At 42.6% G+C, this 26,740-nt stretch overlaps 2 protein-coding genes across 7 annotated transcripts in view; one reads left to right on the top strand and one right to left on the bottom strand.

The window, feature by feature from the left end:
- The window catches only part of LOC118470766 (regulator of G-protein signaling 3-like), a 35,232-nt gene extending 17,413 nt beyond the window's left edge, over positions 1–17,819 (bottom strand). For 2 of the 4 annotated variants that reach the window (XM_055011810.1, XM_035951348.2), the window contains exons 1-8: positions 16,931–17,819; positions 7,904–7,985; positions 5,506–5,611; positions 5,313–5,406; positions 3,761–4,012; positions 3,348–3,387; positions 3,034–3,266; positions 2,082–2,165 (exon numbers count right to left, since the gene is read on the bottom strand). In XM_055011810.1, the coding sequence (XP_054867785.1) occupies positions 2,082–2,165; positions 3,034–3,266; positions 3,348–3,387; positions 3,761–4,012; positions 5,313–5,406; positions 5,506–5,611; positions 7,904–7,985; positions 16,931–17,203 (1,164 nt within the window). In that variant the 5' untranslated portion in view covers positions 17,204–17,819. Of the gene's footprint in view, positions 1–2,081; positions 2,166–3,033; positions 3,267–3,347; positions 3,388–3,760; positions 4,013–5,312; positions 5,407–5,505; positions 5,612–7,903; positions 7,986–11,311; positions 11,605–16,930 lie in introns of those variants that run through there. The other 2 variants (XM_055011811.1, XM_055011812.1) reach the window with 2 other exon arrangements.
- Positions 1–26,740, top strand: part of LOC111573056 (fibrinogen C domain-containing protein 1-like) — a 49,023-nt gene that overhangs the window by 12,771 nt on the left and 9,512 nt on the right. The window contains exons 1-2 of one of the 3 annotated variants that reach the window (XM_055011819.1): positions 11,773–11,912; positions 26,659–26,737. In XM_055011819.1, coding sequence (XP_054867794.1) covers positions 26,660–26,737 — 78 coding nt within the window. In that variant the 5' untranslated portion in view covers positions 11,773–11,912; position 26,659. Of the gene's footprint in view, positions 1–11,772; positions 11,913–18,405; positions 24,000–26,658; positions 26,738–26,740 lie in introns of those variants that run through there. The other 2 variants (XM_055011818.1, XM_035951347.2) reach the window with 2 other exon arrangements.

Raw genomic sequence — 26,740 nt, 5'->3', positions numbered from 1 at the left:
AAAAAAGCACTGGCTCTCAACTTTGAACCAACCTAGCACCTGGTGCTCTTTGATGGAAAGCCCCTATCAGAGGTCAGCAAGTCCTCAGAACCATTGATCCCCAGCAGACAGTAAATAAAAACACAGCTTGTACTCCCAGCTGAAGGCTCGTCTGCAGTACCGGTACCTCAGTACTACTGTCAGCAGTATATATGCAGTACCAGTACCTCAGTAGTGGTATATATGCAGTACCAGTACCTCAGTAGTGGTATATATGCAGTATCAGTACCTCAGTAGTGGTATATATGCAGTACCGGTACCTCAGTAGTGGTATATATGCAGTACCAGTAACTCAGTAGTGGTATATATGCAGTACCAGTACCTCAGTAGGGTATATATATATGCAGTATCAGTACCTCAGTAGGGTATATATATGCAGTACCAGTACCTCTGTAGTGGTATATAGGCAGTACCAGTACCTCAGTAGTGGTATATATGTAGTACCAGTACCTCAGTAGTGGTATATATGCAGTACCAGTACCTCAGTAGTGATATATATACAGTACCAGTACCTTAGTAGGATATATATGCAGTATCAGTACCTCAGTAGTGATATATATGTAGTACCAGTACCTCAGTAGGGTATATATGCAGTACCAATACCACAGTAGTGGTATATATGCAGTACCAGTACCTCAGTGGGGTATATATGCAGTACCAGTACCTCAGTAGTGGTATATATGCAGTACCTCAGTAGTGGTATATATGCAGTACCAGTACCTCAGTAGTGGTATATATGCAGTACCTCAGTAATGGTATATATGCAGTACCAGTACCTCAGTAGTGGTATATATGCAGTACCAATACCTCAGTAGTGGTATATATGTAGTACCAGTACCTCAGTAGTGGTATATATGCAGTACCGGTACCTCAATAGTGGTATATATGCAGTACCAGTACCTCAGTAGGATATGTATGCAGTATCAGTACCTCAGTAGTGGTATATATGCAGTACCAGTACCTCAGTAGGGTATATATGCAGTACCAATACCTCAGTAATGGTATATATGCAGTACCAGTACCTCAATAGGGTATATATGCAGTACCAGTACCTCAGTAGTGGTATATATGCAGTTCCTCAGTAGGCTATATATGCAGTACCAGTACCTCAGTAGGGTATATATGCAGTACCAGTACCTCAGTAGTGGTATATATGCAGTACCAGTACCTCAGTAGGGTATATATGTAGTACCAGTACCTCAGTAGTTGTATATATACAGTACCAGTATCTCAGTAGGATATATATGCAGTATCAGTACCTCAGTAGTGGTATATATGCAGTACCAATACCTCAGTAGTGGTATATATGCAGTACCAGTACCTCAGTAGGGTATATATGCAGTACCAGTACCTCAGTAGGGTATATATGCAGTACCAGTACCTCAGTAGGGTATATATGCAGTACCAGTACCTCAGTAGTGGTATATATGCAGTATCTCAGTAGGGTATATATGCAGTACCAATACCTCAGTAGGGTATATATGCAGTACCAGTACCTCAGTAGTGGTATATATGCAGCACCAGTACCTCAGTAGGGTATATATGCAGTACCAGTACCTCAGTAGGGTATATATGCAGTACCAGTACCTCAGTAGTGGTATATATGCAGTACCTCAGTAGGGTATATATGCAGTACCAGTACCTCAGTAGGGTATATATGCAGCACCAGTACCTCAGTAGTGGTATATATGCAGCACCAGTACCTCAGTAGTGGTATATATGCAGTATCAGTACCTCAGTAGTGGTATATATGCAGTACCAGTACCTCAGTAGGTTATATATGCAGTACTAGTACCTCAGTAGTGGTATATATACAGTACCGGTACCTCAGTATTGGTATATATGCAGTATCAGTACCTCAGTAGTGGTATATATACAGTACCAGTACCTCAGTAGGGTATATATGCAGTACCAGTACCTCAGTAGTGGTATATATACAGTACCGGTACCTCAGTAGTGGTATATCTGCAGTACCGGTACCTCAGTAGTGGTATATATACAGTACCGGTACCTCAGTAGTGGTATATCTGCAGTACTGGTACCTTGGCAGGCAGCAGGTCCACCTGGTGTAGAACCATCTCCTCTGACATCAGCAGGGTTCTTTCTGGACTGCAGAGATCCAGAGGCTGAAAACAACAGAAACAATCAGTGTGATGAACAGCTTCAACCGCCCTGCTGGGTTCTAAAGTTCCGATTTAAAACTGATGGGGTTCTAATAAAGGTCAGGTTCTGACTCAGGAAGGGTCCAATGTTTAGTCTTGACACTTTGGAACTCTTGGAACCTTTATGTTTGTTTCCAGTCTGAGGTTCTAACTCAGGTAGGAGGTTCCACAGTGGGTTCTACATCCAGATAAAACTTATAGAGCAGGTTCTTCTAGATCAGCTATAGGGATCTCGACTGGGTGTGAGTTCTCTGTTCTATGTTAAGGTGACTGTTTGCCCATTTTCAATCAGGCTTCCAGTTCCAGTATGTGGTTCTGGGTTCATGTTCTTGGTCACATGAAAGTGGTGAAACAGGTTCTGACCCAGATGAACACAGGAAAGGCAGTTACTTTGGGTTCTACCATGAGTGAGTCAGGAGCAGGTTTAAGGTTCTCTAAAGGTTTTATTTTTATCTGGCCAAAGACGCGCTGAAGACGAGGATCTTTGTAATCAACATTATGAATGTAGCTCTGGGTCAAGTTTCCAGGTTCTGACTTTCACAAAGTTGGTCTAAGACAGATGAAAGAACCTCTGACTGGGATGAAGATGAGGATGGAGAAGGTCTTCATTAGATTCAGCTCACATTTTGGGTCTGGGTAATGGAAACGAAACGGGAGCTTTGGTTCTAACATCATAGGTCAGTTCTGGTTCAGGAAAGTGGGTCAACATGGACACTGATGTTCTAAGGTGGATGAAAGGTCTGGTCTGGGTTCTGGTTAATGGTTCTGGTCTGGCTTCTGGTTAATGGTTCTGGTTAATGGTTCTAGTGTTGGTTCTGGTCTGGGTTCTGACCTGGACAAAGACAGGGAAGATGAGGGTTTTGGGCGCAAGGGTGACGTAGGTTCCAGAGCAGGGCAGATGTGATTGGATGATGGTGCAGTTCTGGTAATTGCTGTGGTTACTGGGCGGGGCTGATGATGAGGTGGGCGGAGTCAGGGTGGAGAAGAACGGTCGCCGTGACGACCAGGGTGGAGGGTCATGGAGGAGGTTCTGCCCTCTGCTGGGATGGGTCTGGTACAGACGACCTGCAGAACCAACACTCCATTTACAATCAGAACATTTAGAAACACTGAGAACACACAGTGGGTTCTAGAGGGAGGCGGTACCGAGGGCTCCGTTTCTGTCCTGGTAGACCGGCTGCAGGAGCTGGAAGAGAACCAATGGAGAAAGCTTTACTGGTTCTGCAGAACCTTATTAGAATTAGTTTAAACACAAAGAACTCATGAGCTGTGCTGAGAACGTCACGGTGGAAAGGTTCTAATGCGACTGACTCTGAGAAAGGTTCTAGTTCTGGTGGTTCTTTATATCATTTCCTCTAAGGTCAAAAGAATGTTTATCAGCGATGTTCTAGCTCAGAGTCCAGGTCACAGCTGGAAGGTTCTCTTTGTTAAACATCTGGATGTTCTTGGGTTGACTCTTAACAGTTAAAAGGTTCTTGGGTCTTAATTGCGATTCATTAAAAAAGGTTCTGGTTCATGTAAGATTCAGACACCCGTAGGCCCCGCCCCTTCAGACTGACCTGCCCTCCTGGACTGACAGGTGACAGGATGATGTAATTGTCTCCATTTGATGTCACTCGGGTTCCTTTCAGTGTGGTGGTGTGACGGGAGAACTCCGGTTCCTCCTGATCCTCGTACTCCTCATGGTCCTCCTTCCGGTCCCCCCACAGAGAACCTAGAGCCCCCAGACTGGACCGGACCCCCGCCCCCTGACCCCAACGTCGGCTATGTTTGCTGTGGGAGGGGTGAGACAGCAACTTCCTGCCTGTCATCTAGGAGACAGAGGGCTGTTAGCTTAGCATAAAGACTGTTAGCAGAACTATTTGACCAGAATAATTCTGTTCGGTTCTCATGGAGGGAAATCCAAGCAGAGCTACAGAGCTGCAGCTAGAACAGCCACAGTAACACCTGGATAACACCTGTAAAACACCTGGATAACTCCTGGAAAACACATGGATAACACCTGTAAAACGCCTGGATAACATCTGAATAATACCTTCAAAACACCTGGATAACACCTCTGAAACACCTGTAAAACACCTGGATAACACCTGTAAAACACCTGGATAACACATGGATAACACCTGGAAAACACCTGGAAAACACCTCTATAACACCTGGAAAACACCTCGATAACACCTGGAAAACACCTGGATAACACTTGGAAAACACCTGGATAACACCCGTAAAACCCCTGGATAACACCTGTAAAATTCCTGTAAAACACCTGTAAAACACCTGTAAAACACCTGGATAACACCTGTAAAACACCTGGATAACACTTGGATAACACCTGTAAAACACCTGGATAACACTTGGATAACTCTCGTAAAACACCTGGAAAATACCTGGATAACGCCTTCAAAACACCTGTATAACACCTGGATAACGCCTTCAAAACACCTGTATAACACCTGGAAAACACCCGGATAACACCTGGATAACACCCATGAAACACCTGTGAAACACCTGGATAACGTCTGTAAAATACCTGGATAACACCTGGAAAACACCTGGATAACACTTGGAAAACACCTGTAAAACACCTGTAAAACACCTGGATAACACCTGTAAAACACCTGGATAACACTTGGATAACACCTGTAAAACACCTGGATAACACCTGGAAAACACCTGGATAACTCTTGTAAAACACCTGTAAAACACCTGGATAACACCTTCAAAACACCTGTATAACACCTGTAAAACACCCGGATAACACCTTCAAAACACCTGTATAACACCTGTAAAACACCCGGATAACACCTGGATAACACCTGTGAAACACCTGGATAACGTCTGTAAAACACCTGGATAACACCTGTAAAACACCTGGATAACACTTGGATAACACTCATAAAACACCTGTAAAACACCTGGACAACACCTGCATAATACCTGAAAACTACCTGTGAAACACCTGGATAACGTCTGTAAAACACCTGGATAAAACCTGGAAAATACCTGTGAAACACCTGTGAAACACCAGGATAACACCTGGATAACACCTGCAGTAGGTCCATCAGAGGATGCAACCAGTGACTGAAGGGGAAGTTAGTTTTTCAGACTCACCATGCTGTGTGTTGGTGGGCGGAGCAACGTGTCACATGACCTGAGCTCAGGTAAACCTCTCCACACCACCAGGACGATCTGAGACGGACAGCTCCTGAGGAGAGACAGCATTTTAACACGAAGGTGAACTGAAACTAAAACATCAGGTGAAAAACGTTTCCTGGTTGTCCCGCTCTCAGGGGGCAGAGCGTACCTGATGGCGTGCGCCAGGTCCACACACTTCCATGTTTCCACTGGAAGTCCGTTGAGCTGCAGAATAGAGTCGCCCTCATGGAGTCCGGACCGATGAGCTGGACCGTCTGCAACACAACAGGTGACCAATGAAATGAGGCCCCAGGGTCACATGGTCTGAGGACTGAAGCAGCTGATCAGAGAAACAAGACTTTCAGAGAGTCGAAATCCTGTCGAGGAAAAGGAAAGACTCTGCTGGTTGGGTTAGCAGTGGTTAGCGGTGGTTAGCGTTCCTGTTAGCGGTGGTTAGCGGTGGTTAGCAGTGGTTAGCGGTGGTTAGCAGTGGTTAGCGGTGGTTAGTGGTGGTTAGCAGTGGTTAGCGGTTCTGTTAGCGGTTCTACAGCTAACATCTCTGCTGGTTGGATTAGCGGTGGTTAGCGGTGATTAGCGGTGGTTAGCAGTGGTTAGCGGTCCTGTTGGTGGTTCTGTTAGTGGTTCTGTTAGCAGTTCTGTTAGCAGCATTCTGTTAGTGGATCTGTTAGCAGTTCAGTTAGCGGTTCTGTTAACAGATCTGTTAGTGGTTCTGTTAGCGGTTCTGTTAGCAGCTGTCTGTTAGTGGATCTGTTAGCAGTTCTGTCAGCAGCGTTCTGTTAGCAGTTCTGTTAGTGGTTCTGTTAGCGGTTCTATAACTAATGTCTCTGCTTTAACATCACGGTGGTGAATGTGAATTTTCACAGTGAGAGATTGATAAAGTTTATCTAAATCAGGGGTGCCCATTACGTCGATCGCGATCTACCGGTCGATCGCAAAGGTAGTGTGGGTAGATCACATGGCATTAAAACATAGACATCAGCCTATCATCCGTCCCCACTATGAAATTCGTCACTTGATTGGCATACGGGGCAGTCAGTCTGACCAGTCTGACCTTTTCTGACACAGGTGTCACTGCGTATGCGCACATAACGGCGTGTTCGAGCAAGCTAGTTAGTTAGCCTGCAATTTATGTCTTCTAAACTTACGGGTATAAAAATGATTGCGGGAGCTGGACAGAGTAAAAAGACAGAAACGTACCACTTCCATACGGAATGGGAGGTGGACTTTTTTTCATTATGTCATTTTCAAAGTGCGTTTGCCTCATCTGCCACTCTGCCATCGCTATACCGAAAAAGGGAAATGTGGAGCAGCATTTTCGGACTGTTCATAAAAACTACGACACGGACTTCCCTCCAAAGAGCGAGCTGAGAAGGAGAAAGGTGAAGGAACTAAAGTCCCAGTTATCCGGACAGCAGTCATTTTTCTCACAGCTAACTTCAAAAGCAAAGGCAGCCACCGAAGCTTCGTTCCGGGTGAGTCACTTAATCGTTAAGAACAAGAAATCCTTCCAAGATGGAGAGATGGTAAAAGAGGCATTTGTTGAAGCAGCTGACTCATCGTTCCAAGACTTTAAAAACAAAGAAGAAATACTATCTTCGATCAGAGCTCCCCAGCTATCAAAAAACTACAGTTACACGACTAAACTTCCAGAACCTTGCGTCAGAGCTGGAGACGCAAGGGAAGTCATGTGTGCAGCTTGACAATGTACGCTACACAAAACAGATTGACACTTGTCTGTCAGAGTTTGACAAATGATTTGAAGACTTTGATTTACTCGAGCCAATCGCTACATTCATGTGCTACCCTTTTCGGGGCAGATGCTGAGGTTGTTTCACTTGCATCAAAAATTGCAACTCTGTTTCACCTGAACTCTTCTGGAGTGGAGGATAAGATTTTGACTCTACAAACTGACACTGAGCTGAAGTCCAGAACTCATGGACAGTTGTGGAACTTACTCACAGAGGAAAAGTACCGCAACATGAGGAAATGTGCAGCCTCCTGGACTGCATTATTCGGCTGCACTTACTTATTGTGAATCAGCCTTTTCCCACATGAAGATCATTAAGTCCAAGTACCGTTCCACCATGACTGATGATCATTTGAAAGTGTGCTTGAGGCTGGATGTCAGCAGCTACTGTCCCAACTATGCATCCCTGGCTAATTCCATTCAGTGCAAGTCATCAGAGTAAGGTAAAGACAAAAAATGTACAGAGTTGTATGGAGCAATATGGATTCACGTAGTTATGCAAGGTACACCAACATATGTGGTTCATATTAAGAATTCTCAATATATTTATGAATAAATATATGTTTTGCAATTTTATAGCTGGTAGATCATTTTGGCTTGGTCATTTTATAAGTAGCTCGCATGCTGAAAAACTTTGTGCACCCCTGATCTAAATTAAATCACTGCTCAGGTGTCTTCATGGAACATCAGACTTTGTAGATTAAAATAGGTTCCTCAGATGGCTCCTCCGGTGGTTCCTTATATGGTTCCACTGCTGTTCTCTGAGCTCCATTATCCAATCAGGTGTGGAGGTTCTTACCTGGATCCACAGCCTGGACTCGGACTGGGCAGTCACAGCAGATGGTGAATCCAAACCCGTCTGTTCCTCGGACGATGGTCACCTGCAGCAGGAGGTTCAGAGCGTCAGAGTGGTAAAAAGTGCTACTCCAGGTGTGCTACCTGTCCGGACTACACCTGGAGGAGCAGTTTTTATCCTGGAGCTACCTGTGAGCAAACTCTAGCTCAGTCCAGCCAGACCTGGAGCTCCACTTAGATCTAGACATGGTCAGGAAGCATCCATCACCTGGACAGGTAACAGTCTATCACAGGTTCACCTGGACAGGTAACAGCCTATCACGGAGCTACATAGAGACAAACATTCACACCTACAGACAGTTTAGAATCACTGATTAACCTCAGCATGTTGTTGGACTGTGGGAGGAACCTGGAGAACCCAGCATGAAGAACATGGAGAACCCAGCAGGGAGAACATGGAGACTCCATGCAGAAAGACCAGAACCAGAACCAGGAGGTGAATCGGGGATCTTCTAACCAGGTGGTCAGTCAGTGTAAATCTTATTTTTCTGAATTATTTCTATCTGAGATTTTGTTTGATGAAACTTTATTTCTTTTTGGAGTTTGTTCCTTCTGGTTCTAAAGTCTCTGAGTCTGATGTTCCGTCTCATTGAACATGTTCTCATATCCAGTGTCTCAGGGGACTGCGGGGGGCGCTGTGTCAGGACTGTGCTGTTGGTTCTGGTCTGCGGTTCTTTCTGGTTCTGGTCTCTCAGCTGTTTCCATGACTCTGCAAACAGCAACAGAAAGGTCACCTCGTCCTGAGAACGTTATTCTCACAAAGGAAGGTTAATGTCCCTGAGCTCAGACCGACAGGCTGATATTAAACACATTAAACCCTGAGTTCAGACTGACAGGCTGATATTAAACACATTAAACCCTGAGTTCAGACTGACAGGCTGATATTAAACACATTAAACCCTGAGTTAAGACTGACAGGCTGATATTACAGTTTTTTTTCAATTGCTAAGAAGCATTGGTTGAAACTGAAGTCACATGTTCAAAACTCTTAACACAGCCTGCATTTCCATCATGCATCTCAGCTAGACAGTTAATCTCGTCCCTAAAACTGTTTCTCACCAACAAAACACTTCATACATGTCTCAAAATAAGCCCATTCAACCGCAGCACTAGCAAATAGCCTTACTTTGGAAACAAACCCTGTCACTCTCAGCACACTGAACTACAAAATACCAACAACAGAGAGCATTACATGAAATAAATTTTAATCTTTCAAGTTTGAATGATTTCTTTTTAGATAAATCAGTATTTTATTATAAAATAAGATCTTTGCACTTTGAGTGTTCTAAATTGTAATATATTGCAACAAGAATGAATCAGGAATGCAGCAATTTACCTCAAGAACATTGACGTATTTTCTCTGTGCCTTTGCATAGGTACTTTGGGACCTTACAAAAAATGCTGAACCGGTGCTCTTTGATCCATATTTCCAAAGGAAGAACAATCAGAAGCTACTTCTTTTATATGGTTTCTGATGAGGCCAAACACAGATCACCTGAATCGGTTTTCAGCTGACAACTACACTCAGCTGTGTTTGAAATTACATGGTCTTTTTATTTTTATTGCCAATATTTTTAAAATGATTTTCAATAGATTTCAATGTGGCTGCAGCAGAAATTCCCCAAGTGTATTTTACTGGTATCATTCTGTTTTGATTGTGTTTTTAACTGTTTTGAACAAAGTGTGTTAGCATTAGAAAAATGTGCTGTAAAAGTATAGTGTTTTGCAGGTGGTGAATTAGTAACTGAGAAAAGAGTTCCTGCATTTTGGTGACTGTGGTCACTCAATGTATTTTGTGTGAAATCAATGAAAGGTGATTTACAGTTTGGTCCACATGGACTTCTGTTTTAGAATTAGAATTAGAATTAGAATGGCTTTATTGTCATCGTACATGGCATGACGAAAATATAAATTGCTTCCACTGGACAATGCTCAACAACAAGCAATAAGCAATAAAATATCATTAAATAATATAATCAAATGTACATATATAACAAAACAATATTAAAAATGCCAACGTGTGCAAAGGAGGCCAGGTATTTACAATATGGGAGGTAAATGAAATGGAATAAGAACCAGTAGCCTAGGATAAATATGTTATGGAATTGCATGAAAGCAGCAAAAAGTGGCATTGTGCATTCAGGTAGAAGGTGCTCGGAGTTCAGGAGTCTGTTGGACCATGAACAGAAAGTGTTCCTAAACCTGTTTGTCTTGCATGTTGGGGATCTTTGCAGACTGTGGTAAGAGTTTTGAACAAGTGACTTCACTTTTGACCGATGCGTGTCAGCAATCGAAAAAAACTGTAAACATACAGTTTAAACTCAGATTTAAACTGTAAGTTTAACCCTGAGTTCAGACTGACAGGCTGATATTCAACATGTTTAACCCTGACTTCAGACTGACAGGCTGATATTCAACACGTTTAACCCTGAGTTCAGACTGACAGGCTGATATTCAACATGTATAACCCTGAGTTCAGACTGACAGGCTGATATTCAACACGTTTAACCCTGAGTTCAGACTGACAGGCTGATATTCAACAAGTTTAATCCTGAGTTCAGACTGACAGGCTGATATTCAACACGTTTAACCCTGACTTCAGACTGACAGGCTGATACCTGTCAGTTCCATCTGTGTCTCTGCAGAACAAACAGGTAGATAGACTCACCTGGTTTCAGGTAAATGTGACATCAGTGCTAGCGTTTGTTCTCTGAGCTGCTGCAGTGACTGATGGAGACTAGCGAGGTGTTCAGGGAACATCTGGAAACTACAGCATCTCATTGATGACTGTGAACCAGAACCAGAACCAGAGCCGGAGCCAGAGCCAGAACCACCTGACATTAATGGCTGATGAGCTCTTTTTTTCAGGTGTTTGTGTCTCAGTCGAACTGCAGGAATCACATTCTGGTTTCACACACACACAAACACACACACACACACACACACACACACACACACACACACGCACACACACACACACGCACGCACACACACACACACACACACACACACTCACACACACACACACACACACACACACACACACTTTTTTCTGGGAAACAAGTGGGCAGCAGTGACATCACACTGCCCAGCCAATCAGACCAGACTCCATTCAAATATTATCTGATTTAACAACAATCACCAGAAAACTGGAACAACCTCTGCTGTTCCACCGGTTCTATGTTCTGCCATTCTACTGGTTCTACCGGTTCTACCGGTTCTATGTTCTTCCATTCTACCGGTTCTACCGGTCCTACCGGTTCTACGTTCAGAATCCTGAACTGTTTTTGAGAGTAATCCATGAACCTGCAGCAGCTGACTGACCGGATCAATAATCAGATCTGATCAATACCTGAGGCAGGTTCTGTCCAATGCAGACTCGACACATCCGGTGGATGGTGAACATGTTGGTTCAGATCCTGCAGATCCACCTGTCCATCTGATCCTCCTGCAGACCAGGACCAGGAACAGGAACAGGACCAGGAACAGGACCAGAACCAGGACCAGAACCAGGACCGGGACCAGGAGCAAGGAAACACCAGATCCACAAGAACAGATCTATCCTTCAAAGCCTGAACCAGATCCAGGACCAGATAGAAAACAGGTCCAACAAAGTATGAACCAATGTAAATCCAGCCTTCAAATGTCGCTGTGAGTTCTGACCTGATACCAGAACCAGACTGTGGTCCAGATAAAAACCTGGATCTGATCCAGGTCCAGTGAGTCTCGAAGAACGAGAGAGTCCAGGAGAACCAGTGAGTCCAGGAGAACCAAAGAGTCCAGGAGAACCAGTGAGTCCAGGAGAACCAGAGAGTCCAGGAGAACCAGAGAGTCCAGGAGAACCAGTGAGTCCAGGAGAACCAAAGAGTCCAGGAGAACCAGTGAGTCCAGGAGAACCAGAGAGTCCAGGAGAACCAGTGAGTCCAGGAGAACCAAAGAGTCCAGGAGAACCAGTGAGTCCAGGAGAACTCTGCTCTCTAGAGTGCCAAAACACAGCTGGATGTTTGTGGGAACCGACATTCAGAATAATAGCAGGAAACCGTATCACACACACAGACACACAAAGACACACACAGACACACAAAGACACACTAAAACACACACAGACACACTAAAACACACACAGACACATAAAGACACTAAAACACACACAGACACACAAAGACACTAAAACATGCAGACACACTAAAACACCGCAGACACACTAAAACACATACAGACACACTAAAACACACACTAAAACACACACAGACACACTAAAACACACACAGACACACTAAAAAACACGCACACTGCCGCTGCGATAACACACACACTTCCTGAACTTCCGGACCGCTGCTCTCTTCAGGCTCTTACAGAACCTGAACCCGGTTCTCACCAGAACCCTGAACCTGGTTCTTACCAGAACCCTGGAATTTGTACTGAGTGCTCTTGAGGATTTAGGATCAGTTCTTGTTGACGTTGTGTTGATGTGTTGAGGTTGTGTTGAGGTTGTGTTAGCGTTGTGTTGAGGTTGCGTTAACATTGTATTGATGTTTTGTTGAGATTGTGTTAACGTGTTGAGGTTGTGTTAATGTTGTGTTGAGGTTGTGTTAACGTTGTATTGATGTGTTCACGTTGTGTTGATGTTATGTTAATGTTGTGTTGAGGTTGTGTAGACGTGTTGAGGTTGTGTTGAGGTTGTGTTAACGTTATATTGAGATCGTGTTGATGTGTTGAGGTTGTGTTGACGTTGTGTTGAGGTTGTATTAATGTTGTGTTAACGTTGTGTTGAGGTTGTGTTAATGTTGTGTTGAGGTTCTGTTAACATGTTAACGTGTTGAGGTTGGGTTCACATTGCATTGATGTGTAGACGAGTTGAGGTTGTGTTGAGGTTGTGTTAACATTGTGTTGAGATTGTTTTAATGTTGTGTTGAGGTTGTGTTAATGTTGTGTTGAGGTTGTGTTAATGTTGTGTTGACGCTGTGTTAATGTGTTGAGGTGGTGTTGAGGTTGTGTTAATGTTGTGTTGATGTTGTGTTAACATTGTGTTGAGGTTGTGTTAACGTTGTATTGAGGTTGGGTTCAGGTTGTGTTAATGTTGTGCTGACATTGTGTTAATGTGTTAACATTGTGTCGAGTTTGTGTCAATGTTGTGTTGGGGTTGCGTTCAGGTTGTGTTAACGTTGCATTGAGGTTGTGTTGAGGTTGTGTTAATGTTGTGTTGAGGTTGTCTTAACATTGCATTGAGGTTGTGTTGAGGTTGTGTTAACGTTGTGTTGACGCTGTTTTAACGTGTTAAGGTGGTGTTGAGGTTGTGTTAATGTTGTGCTGAGGTTGTGTTAACGTGTTGAGGTTGTGTTAACGTTGTATTGAGGTTGGGTTCAGGTTGTGTTAATGTTGTGTTGACATTGTGTTAATGTTGTTAACATTGTGTCGAGTTTGTGTCAGTGTTGTGTTGGGGTTGTGTTAATGTTGCATTGGGATTGTGTTGAGGGTGTGTTAATGTTGTGTTGAGGTTGTGTTAATGTTATGTTAATGTTGTGTTGAGGTTGTGTTAAAGTTGTGTTGAGGTTGTGTTGACATTGCGTTAACTTGTGTTGAGGTTGTGGTAATGTTGTGTTGAGGTTGTGTTAACGTCGTGTTGAGGTTGTGTTGACATTGTGTTAACTTGTGTTGAGGTTGTGGTAATGTTGTGTTGATGTTGTGTTAAGGTTGCATTGAGATTCTGTTGATGTTGTGTTAATGTGTTGAGATTGTGTTAATGTAGTGTTGAGGTTGTGTTAATGTTGTGTTGAGGTTGTGTTGAGGTTGTCTTAATGTTGTGTTGAGGTTGTATTAATGTTGTGTTGAGGTTGTGTTAATGTTGTGTTGACGCTGTGTTAATGTGTTGAGGTGGTGTTGAGGTTGTGTTAATGTTGTGTTGATGTTGTGTTAATGTGTTAACATTGTGTCGAGTTTGTGTCAATGTTGTGTTGGGGTTGCGTTCAGGTTGTGTTAACGTTGCATTGAGGTTGTGTTGAGGTTGTGTTAATGTTGTGTTGAGGTTGTGTTAACATTGCATTGAGGTTGTGTTGAGGTTGTGTTAACGTTGTGTTGACGCTGTTTTAACGTGTTAAGGTGGTGTTGAGGTTGTGTTAATGTTGTGCTGAGGTTGTGTTAACGTGTTGAGGTTGTGTTAACGTTGTATTGAGGTTGGGTTCAGGTTGTGTTAATGTTGTGTTGACATTGTGTTAACGTTGTTAACATTGTGTCGAGTTTGTGTCAGTGTTGTGTTGGGGTTGTGTTAACGTTGCATTGGGATTGTGTTGAGGGTGTGTTAATGTTGTGTTGAGGTTGTGTTAATGTTATGTTAATGTTGTGTTGAGGTTGTGTTAAAGTTGTGTTGAGGTTGTGTTGACATTGTGTTAACTTGTGTTGAGGTTGTGGTAATGTTGTGTTGAGGTTGTGTTAACGTCGTGTTGAGGTTGTGTTGACATTGTGTTAACTTGTGTTGAGGTTGTGGTAATGTTGTGTTGATGTTGTGTTAAGGTTGCATTGAGATTCTGTTGATGTTGTGTTAATGTGTTGAGATTGTGTTCACGTAGTGTTGAGGTTGTGTTAATGTTGTGTTGAGGTTGTGTTCAGGTTGTCTTAATGTTGTGTTGAGGTTGTGTTCAGGTTGTGTTAATGTTGTGTTGAGGTTGTGTTCAGGCTGTGTTAATGTGTTGAGGTTGTGTTAACGTTGTGTTGATGTATTAACGTGTTGAGGTTGTGTTAACGTTGTGTTGAGGTTTTGTTGATGTTGTGTTAACATTGTGTTGAGGTTGTGTCAACGTTGTGTTGAGGTTGTGTTAACGTGTTGAGGTTGTATTGAGTATGTGTTGAGGTTGTGTTGATGTTGTGTTGAGGTTGTGTCAATGTTGTGTTGAGGTTGTGTTGTGATTGTGCTGAGGTTGTGTTAACGTTTTGAGATTGTCTTGACATTGTGTTAACGTTGATTTTAGGTTGTGTTAACGTTGTGTTGACGTTGTGTTGACGTTGTGTTGACGTGTTAAGGTTGTGTTAACATTGTGTTGACTTTATGTTAATGTTGCATTGAGGTTGTGTTAATGTTGTGTTGATGTGTTAACGTTGTGTTGACCTTGTGTTAATGTGTTGAAGTTGTGATAACGTTGCGTTGAGGTTGTGTTAACATTGTGTTAACGTTGTGTTGAGGCTGTGTTGAAGTTGTGTTGAGGATGTGTTGTGGTTGTGTTAACGCTGTGTTGATGTTGTGTTAACATTGTGTTCAGGGTGTGTTGAAGTTGTGTTAACGCTGTGTTGAGGTTCTGTTAATGTGTTGATCTTTGGTTTCCAGCAGCTTCACTCAATAATTCATCACATGAAAGTTTAATGAGTTCATACAGAAACACAGAGATCCTCAGAGATCCACACATCGTTCTCAGTGATACAGACTTTAGAAAGAACCAGAGGAACACACAGTCACTGAGAACACTGAGGAACATACAGACACTGAGAACACTGAGGAACACATAGACACTGAGAACACTGAGAACACTGAGGAACATTTAGACTGACTGATGACTAGTAATAAGTTCATCATCGCAGCTCTAATCAGCAGCTGGTTCCAAAAGAACCTGAGAACATCAGCATGAACAAGTCAGATGTAATGATTCTCATGGTGTTCTAGTGGTTAATGTTGATGTTCTAGTGGTTAATGTTGACATTCTAGTGTTAATGTTGATGTTCTAATGGTATATGATGACGTTCTAGTGGTTAATGTTGATGTTCTAGTTGTTAATGTTGATGTTCTAGTGGTTAATGTTGATGTTCTAGTTGTTAATGTTGATGTTCTAGTGGTTAATGTTGATGTTCTAATGGTTAATGATCATGTTCTAATGGTTAATGATCATGTTCTAATGGTTAATGTTGATGTTCTAGTGGTTAATGCTGACATTCTAGTGTTAATGTTGATGTTCTAATGGTATATGATGACGTTCTAGTGGTTAATGTTGATGTTCTAGTTGTTAATGTTGATGTTCTAGTGGTTAATGTTAATGTTCTAATGGTTAATGATCATGTTCTAATGGTTAATGATCATGTTCTAATGGTTAATGTTGATGTTCTAGTGGTTAATGTTGACATTCTAGTGTTAATGTTGATGTTCTAATGCTATATGATGACGTTCTAGTGGTTAATGTTGATGTTCTAGTTGTTAATGTTGATGTTCTAGTGGTTAATGTTGATTTTCTAATGGTTAATGATCATGTTCTAATGGTTAATGATCATGTTCTAATGGTTAATGTTGATGTTCTAGTGGTTAATGTTGACATTCTAGTGGTTAATGTTGATGTTCTAGTTGTTAATGTTGTTCTAGTGGTTAATGTTGATGTTCTAATGGTTAATGATCATGTTCTAATGGTTAATGATCATGTTCTAATGGTTAATGTTGATGTTCTTGTTGTTAATATTGATGTTCTAATGGTTAATGATCATGTTCTCATGATATATGATGACGTTCTAGTGGTTAATGTTGATGTTCTCGTTAATGTTCTAATGGTTAATGTTGATGTTCTAATGGTTAATGATCATGTTCTAATGGTTAATGCTGATGTTCTAATGGTTAATGATCATGTTCTAATGGTTAATGATCATGTTCTAATGGTTAATGATCATGTTCTAATGTTAATGATGATGTTCTAATGGTTAATGATCATGTTCTAATGGTTAATGATGATGTTCTAATGGTTAATGATCATGTTCTAATGTTAATGATGATGTTCTAATGGTTAATGATCATGTTCTAATGGTTAATGATCATGTTCTAATGGTTAATGTTGATGTTGTAATGGTTAATGATCATGTTCTAGTTGTTAATGTTGATGTTCTAATGGTTAATGATCATGTTCTAATGATTAATGATGATGTTCTAATGGTTAATGTTGATATTCTAATGGTTAATGACGGTGTTCTCGTGGTTGGTGTGTTCTGAGCATGTGCAGTGACTAACCGTCAGTTTGTTGTCCTGGTTGCCATGGCGCTGGTTGTTGTTGGTAAACAGCGTGGAACCGTAGCTGCTGTAGTTGGTGTCGGTCAGGCTGTGGTTAGTGGGTTCTTTAGGTTCTGTGGGGGTGCGGCTCTGGTTCAGGTCGGGTTCTGGAGTCGAGTCCGGAGTCCTCCTGAGGTCGGCTGCAAGCAAATAACCACCATCATTATCATTATCATCATCATCATCGTTACCGGCAGCATCCACCCAGGACCACACAGCGTTCTTCCAGAACATCTCGTCTGTCCTCAGGCTGGACCAGAACCAACCGGTTCGGAACAGAACAGACAGACCAGGCTGGACCAGAACAGCCCAAGCAGAGACCGCCACAGACTGGATCAGACCGGATCAGACCGGACCAGACCGGACCAGACCAGACCAGGATGGATTGGAGTATCACAGTAGAACTGCAGCTGAGTCAGAACCCGAATGTTCCTCCAATCTTTGTGTCTCCGGTTCTACAGCAGAATCCGTCCAGAACCAAGTCCCTGTTTTACACTCGAGTCTTTAAGTCCAAGACACAAACGTACACAAACACAAATATCCATGGAACCAGAACCAGAGCCAGGCCCTGTTTGGACTCGCAGAAGGCATCTTCAACCATCCGACACGACGGAACCGAGCTCTGGTGGACAGAAAATAGAACTAGACGAACCACAGAGTGTGAAAATATCCAAACTCAGAAGACGTCTTGAAGTTCTGGAGGAGATGAAGGTCCTCGATGCCGAACTCAGATATCTGCTGAAGTAGAAATACTGCAGTACTGTGTAGTAGTACTGCAGTACTGTGTCTAGTAGTACTGCAGTACTGTGTATAGTAGTACTCCTCCTGACTCTGTCGTTTGACTACAGACATCCAGCGGAGGCTCCGATTGGTCGTCTGCTCGGGGCGATCGAGGCTCACCGTGACCCCGGAGAGAGAGAGAGGAGGTATTGTGGAGGTCACATGGTTACCAGCTGCTTCTGGTCTCCATGGTAATGGTGTGGCACGCCGGGGCAGAGAGTCAGTTTAATCTACATCTGCTCCTCTATAAATAGACCAAACTAAATATTAATAAAGACACGGAACAAACACGGAACATGAGTAACGTTCTTCTGGATCTACAGATCAGACTCACTAGAACCCGGTTCCACATTTCAGACCCAGTACTGATCCAAAAACATTCCAGAACCTTGATGTTCCCTCTGATCCACACAACAAAAGTCAGTCAGAATGAAGCGAATGAAGGGTTCAGATGTTGCTTCCAGATGTTGAAGAGTTTTTCCTGAGTTTATTAAACATCTGCATCTGTTTTATGTCTTTGTAGTCATTTTGTGTCTCTTTGTGGTTGTTTTGTGTCTCTTTGTGGCTGTTTTGTCTCTTTGTGGCTGTCTTGTCTCTTTGTGGTTGTTTTGTGTCTCTTTGTGGCCATATTCTTCCCCCAGCAAGTAGAACCAACCAGTGAGCAGCTGCCAGCACAAAGGGGCAGGAACAACAAATGAGACAGGTGAATAAGAAGCTCCCTGCAGCCAATCAGAGGGCAGGATTCTGGAGCAAAAACTGACCTGAGAGGACGAGATGAAGGAACCAATCCCAAAGCTCATACAGCCCATCAGCTGACTGCACCTGAAGAGAGAAACAACCAATCAGCTGACTGCTCTGTCTCTGGTGGTTTTAATGACATAAATCTAAATCACTTGGGTGTGAACATGGACAGGTGTGTTTATTGTGATGTCATCACTGACCTGCTGTCACCTGATATCCTGAAAACTGAAACCAACAACCTGCTGAGGAGGAGCTTGTCCCAGATAAACCTGAGACACAACGTTAAAACAACGTTAAAACAACATTAAAACAATGCTAAAACTTTTACACAATGTTAAAACGTTAACCCAAGGTTAAAACAACATTAAAACAATGTTATCACAAGGTTAAAACATTAAAACAATATTAAAACAACTTAAGACAATGTTAAAACATTTACAAAATGTTAAAACGTTAACACAACGTCAACAACGTTAAATCAACGTTAACACAACGTTAAAACAATGTTAAAAGAACATTAAAACAACGTTAAAACACTAACACATTGAAACAACGTTAGATCAACATTAAAACAATGTTAGCACAACGTTACAACAACACTAACACAACGTTAAAACAGCGTTAAAACAACATTAGCACCATGTTAAAATAATGTTAGCACAACGTTAAAACCCTAACAACATTAAAACAGCGCTAAAACAATGTTAGCATGTTAAAACAATGCTAACAGAATGTTAAAACGTTAAAACATTAACACAATGTTAAACCATTAAAACAACACTGTTAAAACAATGTTAAAACAATATTAAAACAATGATAAAACAACGTTAACACAATGTTACAATGTTAACACAATGTTAACACAACTTTAGCACAATATTAAAACAATGTTAACCCGTTAAAACAACTTCAACACGTTAAAACAACGTTAAAACAATGTTAAAATGTTAAAACGTTAACACACGTTAAATGTTAAAACAACATTCACACAATGTTAAAATGCTAAAATAACGTTAACACAATGTTAAAAAAGAACATTAGCACGTTAAAATGTTAACACAATGTTAACATTAAAAACGTTAAAACAACATTCTATCGGCGTTCTCTCTGCGTTCTATCACTGTTCTATCAGCATTCTATCAGTATTCTATCGTTCTATCAATCTTCTATCAGTATTCTATCAGCGTTCTATCAGCGTTCTATCAGTATTCTATCAGCATTCTATCAGCATTCTATCAATCTTCTATCAGTATTCTATCAGCGTTTTATCACTGTTCTATCAACGTTCTATCAATCTTCTATCAGTATTCTATCGGCATTGTCTTAGCGTTCTTTCAGCGTTCTATCACTGTTCTATCAGCGTTCTATCAGTGTTCTTACAGTGTGACGTGCCGTCTGTACTCAGGGTTACTGCTGTTTGGAACAGTCTTGGTTCTCATGGTGATGCTGTGATGTCGCCTGGAGGCCACGCCCACCTGTGAGCACACAGACACACAAACCTGTAACAGGTGAAACAGCAGCTGTCAATCAACGTGATGACATCACACCCTCACCTTCACATACGAGTCACATGACCCTAAAAATTTTCCCATCAGGCCTCTGGCCTCGTGGACTGCAGAGAAAAGACACAACACTTGAAGTGATGTCATCACTGAACAACCAATCACCTGCAGCTTGGCTCACAACTGGACTTTAAGAAGGTTCCTTGAAGACGTTTCACCTCTCATCCAAGAGGCTTCTTCAGTTCTGGTGGTGGTTGATGTTGCCTCAGCTTCTAACCTCTGTGAGGTGTGGTCAGTGTTATTCACATTCTGACGACCATTGCCAAGGCCCACCTTGCTCCTCAACGATGGTCGTTGGGAGCCAGGGAGTGACAAAGGGGGTCGTTGAAATGCGAGTTTCACCGAGCCCTCGTATGCTAATGGTGGTCGTTAGCATGAGCCACCTCAGGTGAGGTGGCGCATGCTGCTCCATCGTTGAGGAGGGTTAGGGGAGGAGGGTTGTGCACCAGTGCACAAAGCAAGGTCCATAAAGACATGGATGACAGAGTCTGGTGTGGATGAACTTGACTGGCCTGCACAGAGTCCTGACTTCAACCCTACAGAACACCTTTGGGATGAATTAGAGCAGAGACTGAGAACCAGACCTTCTCGTCCAACATCAGTGTGTGACCTCACAAATGTGCTTCTGGAAGAATGGTCAAAAATTCCCATAAACACACTCCTAAACCTTGTGGACAGCCTTCCCAGAAGAGTTGAAGCTGTTCTAGCTGCAAAGGGTGGACCCACGTCATATTGAACCCTATGGATTAGGAATGGGATGTCACTTACGTTCATATGCGAGTCAAGGCAGGTGAGCGAATATATGTGCAGGCCAGTCAATACATGTATATACACACACACACACACACACACGTGTGTGTGTGTGTGTGTGTGTGTGCGTGTGTGTGTGTGTGTGTGCGTGTGTGTATATCTATATACATGTATTCATACCTGGGATCCACCATCAGCGTTAACCTGTCCCTTGATGTAGAGATCAACAAGCGTATTGGCAAGGCTGCCACAACCCTGAGACGCCTCACCATCCGCGTCTGGGAGAACCCAAAGCTGACAACTCCAACCAAGATGGCAGTGTACAATGCCTGCATCATCAGCACTCTTCTCTACGGTAGCGAAACATGGACAACATACTCCAAGCAGGAGCGCAAACTGAACAGTTTCCACATGCGCTGCCTGCATCCATTGGAAAGACAAGGTGCCCAATGCCCAGGTCTTCGAATGCGCTGGTCTCCCCACCATGTTCATGCTGCTCAGACAACACAGGCTGCGATGGCTTGGCCACATGCATCGGATGGAAGATGGTAGAATACCCAAGGACATCCTTTACGGCGAACACGCCTCTGGCAAGAGAATTGTTGGCCAGCTTAACTGCGCTTCAAAGACGTCTGCAAGCATGACATGAAAGCCCTGGACATCAGCACAGATTGCTGGGAGGATGCAGCAGCTGACCGCAGCAGATGGTGCAGCATCCTCCGCAAACAGCTGAAGTCCGGAGAAGAAAAGATCCGGACCACAGCTAACGAAAAGAGAGCCAAGCGAAAGGCGCGCACTCCCAGAGCCACCTCAACCTGCCACACCTGCAGCCAATGCAGTTGAGACTGCCACTCCCACACTGGACTCATCAGTCACAGCCGCCGCTGTTGCTGAGGCAAAATCTGACTTTCTTTAAGCTGGCGCAATTTCCATGGTTGACTTCGACTGATGGAGGCGTACTACTACTATACATGTGTTGTTAGTTCGGGTTCTCCAATTTCCTCCCACAGTTCAAAGACATGTTGAGGTTAATTGATGATTCTAAATTGTCTGTACCTCGACTGTTACCTGTCCAGGTGAACCTTCACCCTCAGTCAGCTGGGATAGACTCCGCCCCCCACGACCCTAAGAGCATGCAGCGGTGTGTAGATGATGGATGTATTTCTCATTAGAGCACAAATTTAAAGGGTTTTTACAGGTTGTTTTCTATTTTTTCAGCTACAAACATCAATGTGCTTCTGTTTTGAGGCTTTTGTTTTGAAAGGCTGTATCCGGTGGAAGTGTTGTTGAGGTGAACTTCAGTGTGAAGTCACTTCCTGTCGCACTCAGCAGGTCCACATGTGTTTGTCATTAATGGGGGGGGGTTCCACGACAACAACCCAAATTCCCTCTGAGTTCTGTGTCTGTGTGTGTGTCTGTGTCTGTGTGAGTGTGGGTGTGTGTGTGTGTGTGTGTGTGTGTGTGAAGATTTCCTTCTCATTAGCCACATAACATGCTAACACTAAGGATTCTCCAATTGCTAATGTTAGCCATGTTAGTATGCTAACTATAAGGATTTTCCCGCCGTTGTGGCTAATGCTACCATTAGCCACACGATGCACTAAGAATTTTGTTACTGTTGTGGCTGGTGCTAACATTAGCCACATTAGCCACAAAATGCGGTAAGACTGACATTTTTTCTATTGTGTGGCTAATGTTACCACTAAGGATTTTGTATTTGTTGTGGCTAGTGCTACTGTGAGCCACATTAGCCTACAGCATGCTAACACCATCAGTTCTCTGGGTGTTCCAGCAGAACATCTGGTCTGTTTTAGAGTTTAGCAGAAGCAGCTGTTGGAAGTATATAAACCTGGTGATGCTCATTCTGATTGGTCCATCTGGAAGCAGTGAGGGGGCGGAGTTATACAAAGCTGGCTGGCTATTGGTTAGCTAACTGTGAGGTAGCACCTGGAAGGATTCTTACTGGTTTGTAAGCCTAACAGCTAACTAGCTGTGGGGGCTAAAGAATTAAACGTCTTCATATCTGAACGGATTTTATTTTATTTTAGGTTCCACGTGTTCTCTACAGGTTAGTACATAGTTCTGATGGTTCCACATGTTCTCTACAGGTTAGTAAATAGTTCTGATGGCTCCACATGTTCTCTACAGGTTAGTAAATAGTTCTGATGGTTCCACGTGTTCTCTACAGGTTAATAAAATAGTTCTGATGGTTCCACATGTTCTCTACAGGTTAGTAAATAGTTCTGATGGCTCCACGTGTTCTCTACAGGTTAGTAAATAGTTCTGATGGTTCCACGTGTCCTCTACAGGTTAGTAAAATAGTTCTGATGGTTCCACATGTTCTCTACAGGTTAGTAAATAGTTCTGATGGCTCCACATGTTCTCTACAGGTTAGTAAATAGTTCTGATGGTTCCACGTGTCCTCTACAGGTTAGTAAAATAGTTCTGATGGTTCCACGTGTTCTCTACAGGTTAATAAAACAGTTCTGCTGGTTCCACATGTTCTCTACAGGTCAGTAAATAGTTCTGATGGTTCCACGTGTTCTCTACAGGTTAATAAAATTGTTCTGATGGTTCCATGTGTTCTCTACAGGTTAATAAAATAGTTCTGATGGTTCCACGTGTTCTCTACAGGTTAGTAAATAGTTCTGATGGTTCCACATGTTCTCTACAAGTTAGTAAAATTGTTCTGATGGTTCCACGTGTTCTCTACAGGTTAATAAAATAGTTCTGATGGTTCCACGTGTTCTCTACAGGTTAGTAAATAGTTCTGATGGTTCCACGTGTTCTCTACAGGTTAGTAAATAGTTCTGATGGTTCCACGTGTTCTCTACAGGTTAATAAAATAGTTCTGATGGTTCCACATGTTCTCTACAGGTTAGTAAATAGTTCTGATGGCTCCACGTGTTCTCTACAGGTTAGTAAATAGTTCTGATGGTTCCACGTGTTCTCTACAGGTTAGTAAATAGTTCTGATGGTTCCACATGTTCTCTACAGGTTAGTAAATAGTGGAACTGTTAAAGTAAACAAACCTGCTTTAAACCAATCAGATTATCACAGCTCCTCCCCCTCCTCCCCCACACCAGATGGTCTCTAAGGTTCTGTGACGATCTGAACACGCCACACATCTTCAAGCACACAGACAAGAAAGTTTATTTTAATGTGATTCTTTTCACCAGAAGCCTGAAGACAGTCAGGTGAGTTATTGATTATTAATTACTGATTATTGAGACAGTCAGGTGAGTTATTGATTATTGATTACTGATTATTGATTATTGAGACAGTCAGGTGAGTTATTGATTATTGGTTATTGAGACAGTCAGGTGAGTAATTGATTACTGATTACTGAGACAGTCAGATGAGATATTGATTATTGATTATTGATCACTGCTCGGTGCTGGAATGTTCCGGGTGTCAGAGCAGCTGCTGTTCAAATTGTCAGAAATTAAAGTTCACATCAACCTTCAAACTGAACAGAGGAGCTTCATGACCACCTTCTACCGATGATGAGTGGATTTCATGGAGAACATCAGTAGAACTTGTAGGGAAACACTAAATCATTCTTCTAGAACACGTTGAATTAAACCGACAAACCCTTGAAATGAAATCAAAATTTAAAACCAAAAGATGGAACCTATCATCTGGTGTTTGCAGAGAGCTGCAGCTAAAGAACCTTCAGGAAGTTCTGATGATGAACCCAGAGAACATTGTGTTGCCGTCTGGACTATGAGACGTTCTCAGAATAAGAACCAACGTGTTCAGGAGTTGTTCAGATGTTGGACTGCTTCAGAGCGTTCCAAACAGAATGTCAACAGAACAGAAAGCAGGGTTTGGACACAGTGTTTCTGTCACAGCGAGGCGTCTCAAGTCAGATCTAAGTGAAGCTGACAGAACCTCAGAGAGAACCGACCAACCACCTGCTCAGGGTTAAGAACATATCTCTGCAGACACTCAGGTTCTAAAGGCAGGTTCCAACAGTCACTGGTTAAAATGAAGTGCAGAAAGTCCATGTTGAGATCCAACAGGTCACTGAGGACCCCTGTAGAGAAGGTGTGATGTTCCACAAGGTCCTCAGCAGGATCTGCTGGTCTTCTAGATGCTCTTCAGAAGAATGTAGGGGTCATCAAGGGAAATGTGGGTGTCACTGTGGGTTCTAAGGTCTTGGACATACCTCCGAAGGTTCTACAAGTCTAATGCAATGTTCTAAAAGTCTTCAGGGAGGTTCTAGATGATGTTGATAAGGTTTTATTATCCCGAGGATGTTCTACAAGTTCAATACACGGTTCTGGAGGTCTACATGGAGATTCCAGATGTTTTTCTGGAGGATAAAGGTGTCACTGTGGAAGACGTAGGTGTCACAGTCGGTTCTTCATGACCTTGATGAGGTTTTAGAAGAACATGAGGAGAAGGACCTAGAAGACTAATACACTGTTTCAGGGGTCTTAATGAAAGTTCTAGATAATCTCGAGGGTTTAGAAGTCTGCGGTCAATTCAAAGGCTCTGGGGATCTATCGAACGATCTTAAATCAGGTTCCACATCATCCTGTTCCACTTCTACCAAATGATTATTTTCATCACAACACTCAGAACAGGATGAAGGATCTACAAGAAGGTTCTGGAGGCTGCTGGGTTTGCTGGTCTGAAAAACCTTTAGATCAAAGTCTGAGTTTTTGTAGCTGCAGAACCTTCAGCTGTGGAACCGACCGGTGGACAGAATATCTTTGTCAAAGTTCTTAGCAGATCTGCAAACCTGACTGAACGGAACACAGAACCATTAAGACGTTCCAGTTTGTGATGTCCTGGTTTGGTTCTGGAGGATCTGCAGTGGAACCTGAGCTCTCTGAGTTGTGTTTTAAACTAAAAAGAAATGGTAGAATTCAAACATTCGCTTTATGTTCTGAAAACAGCTTAGAACCTGAGCTTTGTTCTCTCTGCTTTATGTGCGGTTCTTAAAGGATTTAATTACTGGTGATGTGTTTATCATTTATGAAAGTTACAATGTGATGTTCTAATGATCTTATCAAAACCTTCAACAGCATGAGCACAAAACGCTAGAATGTTTTTAAAGAACAACATCCTATAGCAATCTGTGAAAACTTGTTCTACCAAGGTTCTTACAGAACATCAAGCATTGTTAGATCGTTTTTAGAGAATGTTCTACTTCAAGAAAGACATTGTGGGAGAACAATTACTTCCTGCTAAAAACATCCCTAACCCTAACATTGCACAGTAACGTTCTAAGAATGTTTTTAGAACAAAACGTTTCCAGCTGCGTAGTTTGGTTCTAGAACACCCACAGGAGGTTCTACAGGTTCTAAAGAGGGACAATGAAAAGGACATCGTTGTTAGGGAAGTAGAAATTGTCATTTTTGGGTCCTAAAATTGTAAGATGAGACTCTACAAACAGCATTGGGGTTCTAGAGGTCCATGGGAAGGTTCTTAGGTCATCTGGAAAGTTTTAAAGGCCACTTGGAAAGTGTAGAAGATCTTATTGTAAAAGTAGGTCCCCTAGAGGTTCAGGTAGGTTGGTTCAAAGGGTTCCTTAAAGTTAAAAAAAAGTACAGATTTCTTTAGGAAGAGGTGTAGGGTTCCATGAAAAAGTTCTTTGAAGTTCTGTTAGTGTTTAAGAAGGGCCACAGGATCACAGAGAGGGTTCTAGAGGTTATTGGAGTAAGGCTCTGGGTTTTCAGGAGGTTCTCCAGATCCATGCATGGGTCATAATAAAGTTCTGAGTAGGTTCTTCTGTAGGTTCTGGGGTCACTGAGGAGCTGTGGGGGTCTTTGGGAAGGTCCTACATGAGGTTCTAAAGAGGTCACTGAGGAGGTTCTAGCGAGAATTTCTGATTCTGTTTTTCAGGATGATGCTGAATGACCGGTGGACCATCATGAACAACAGCAGCTCTGAGCTCGACAGCAAGCGACCCCCTAAACACAAGGTT

Source organism: Amphiprion ocellaris, chromosome 6, assembly GCF_022539595.1.
Source record: "Amphiprion ocellaris isolate individual 3 ecotype Okinawa chromosome 6, ASM2253959v1, whole genome shotgun sequence".
Lineage (NCBI taxonomy): Eukaryota > Metazoa > Chordata > Actinopteri > Pomacentridae > Amphiprion > Amphiprion ocellaris.
This window is presented reverse-complemented; position numbering and strand designations above follow the sequence as displayed.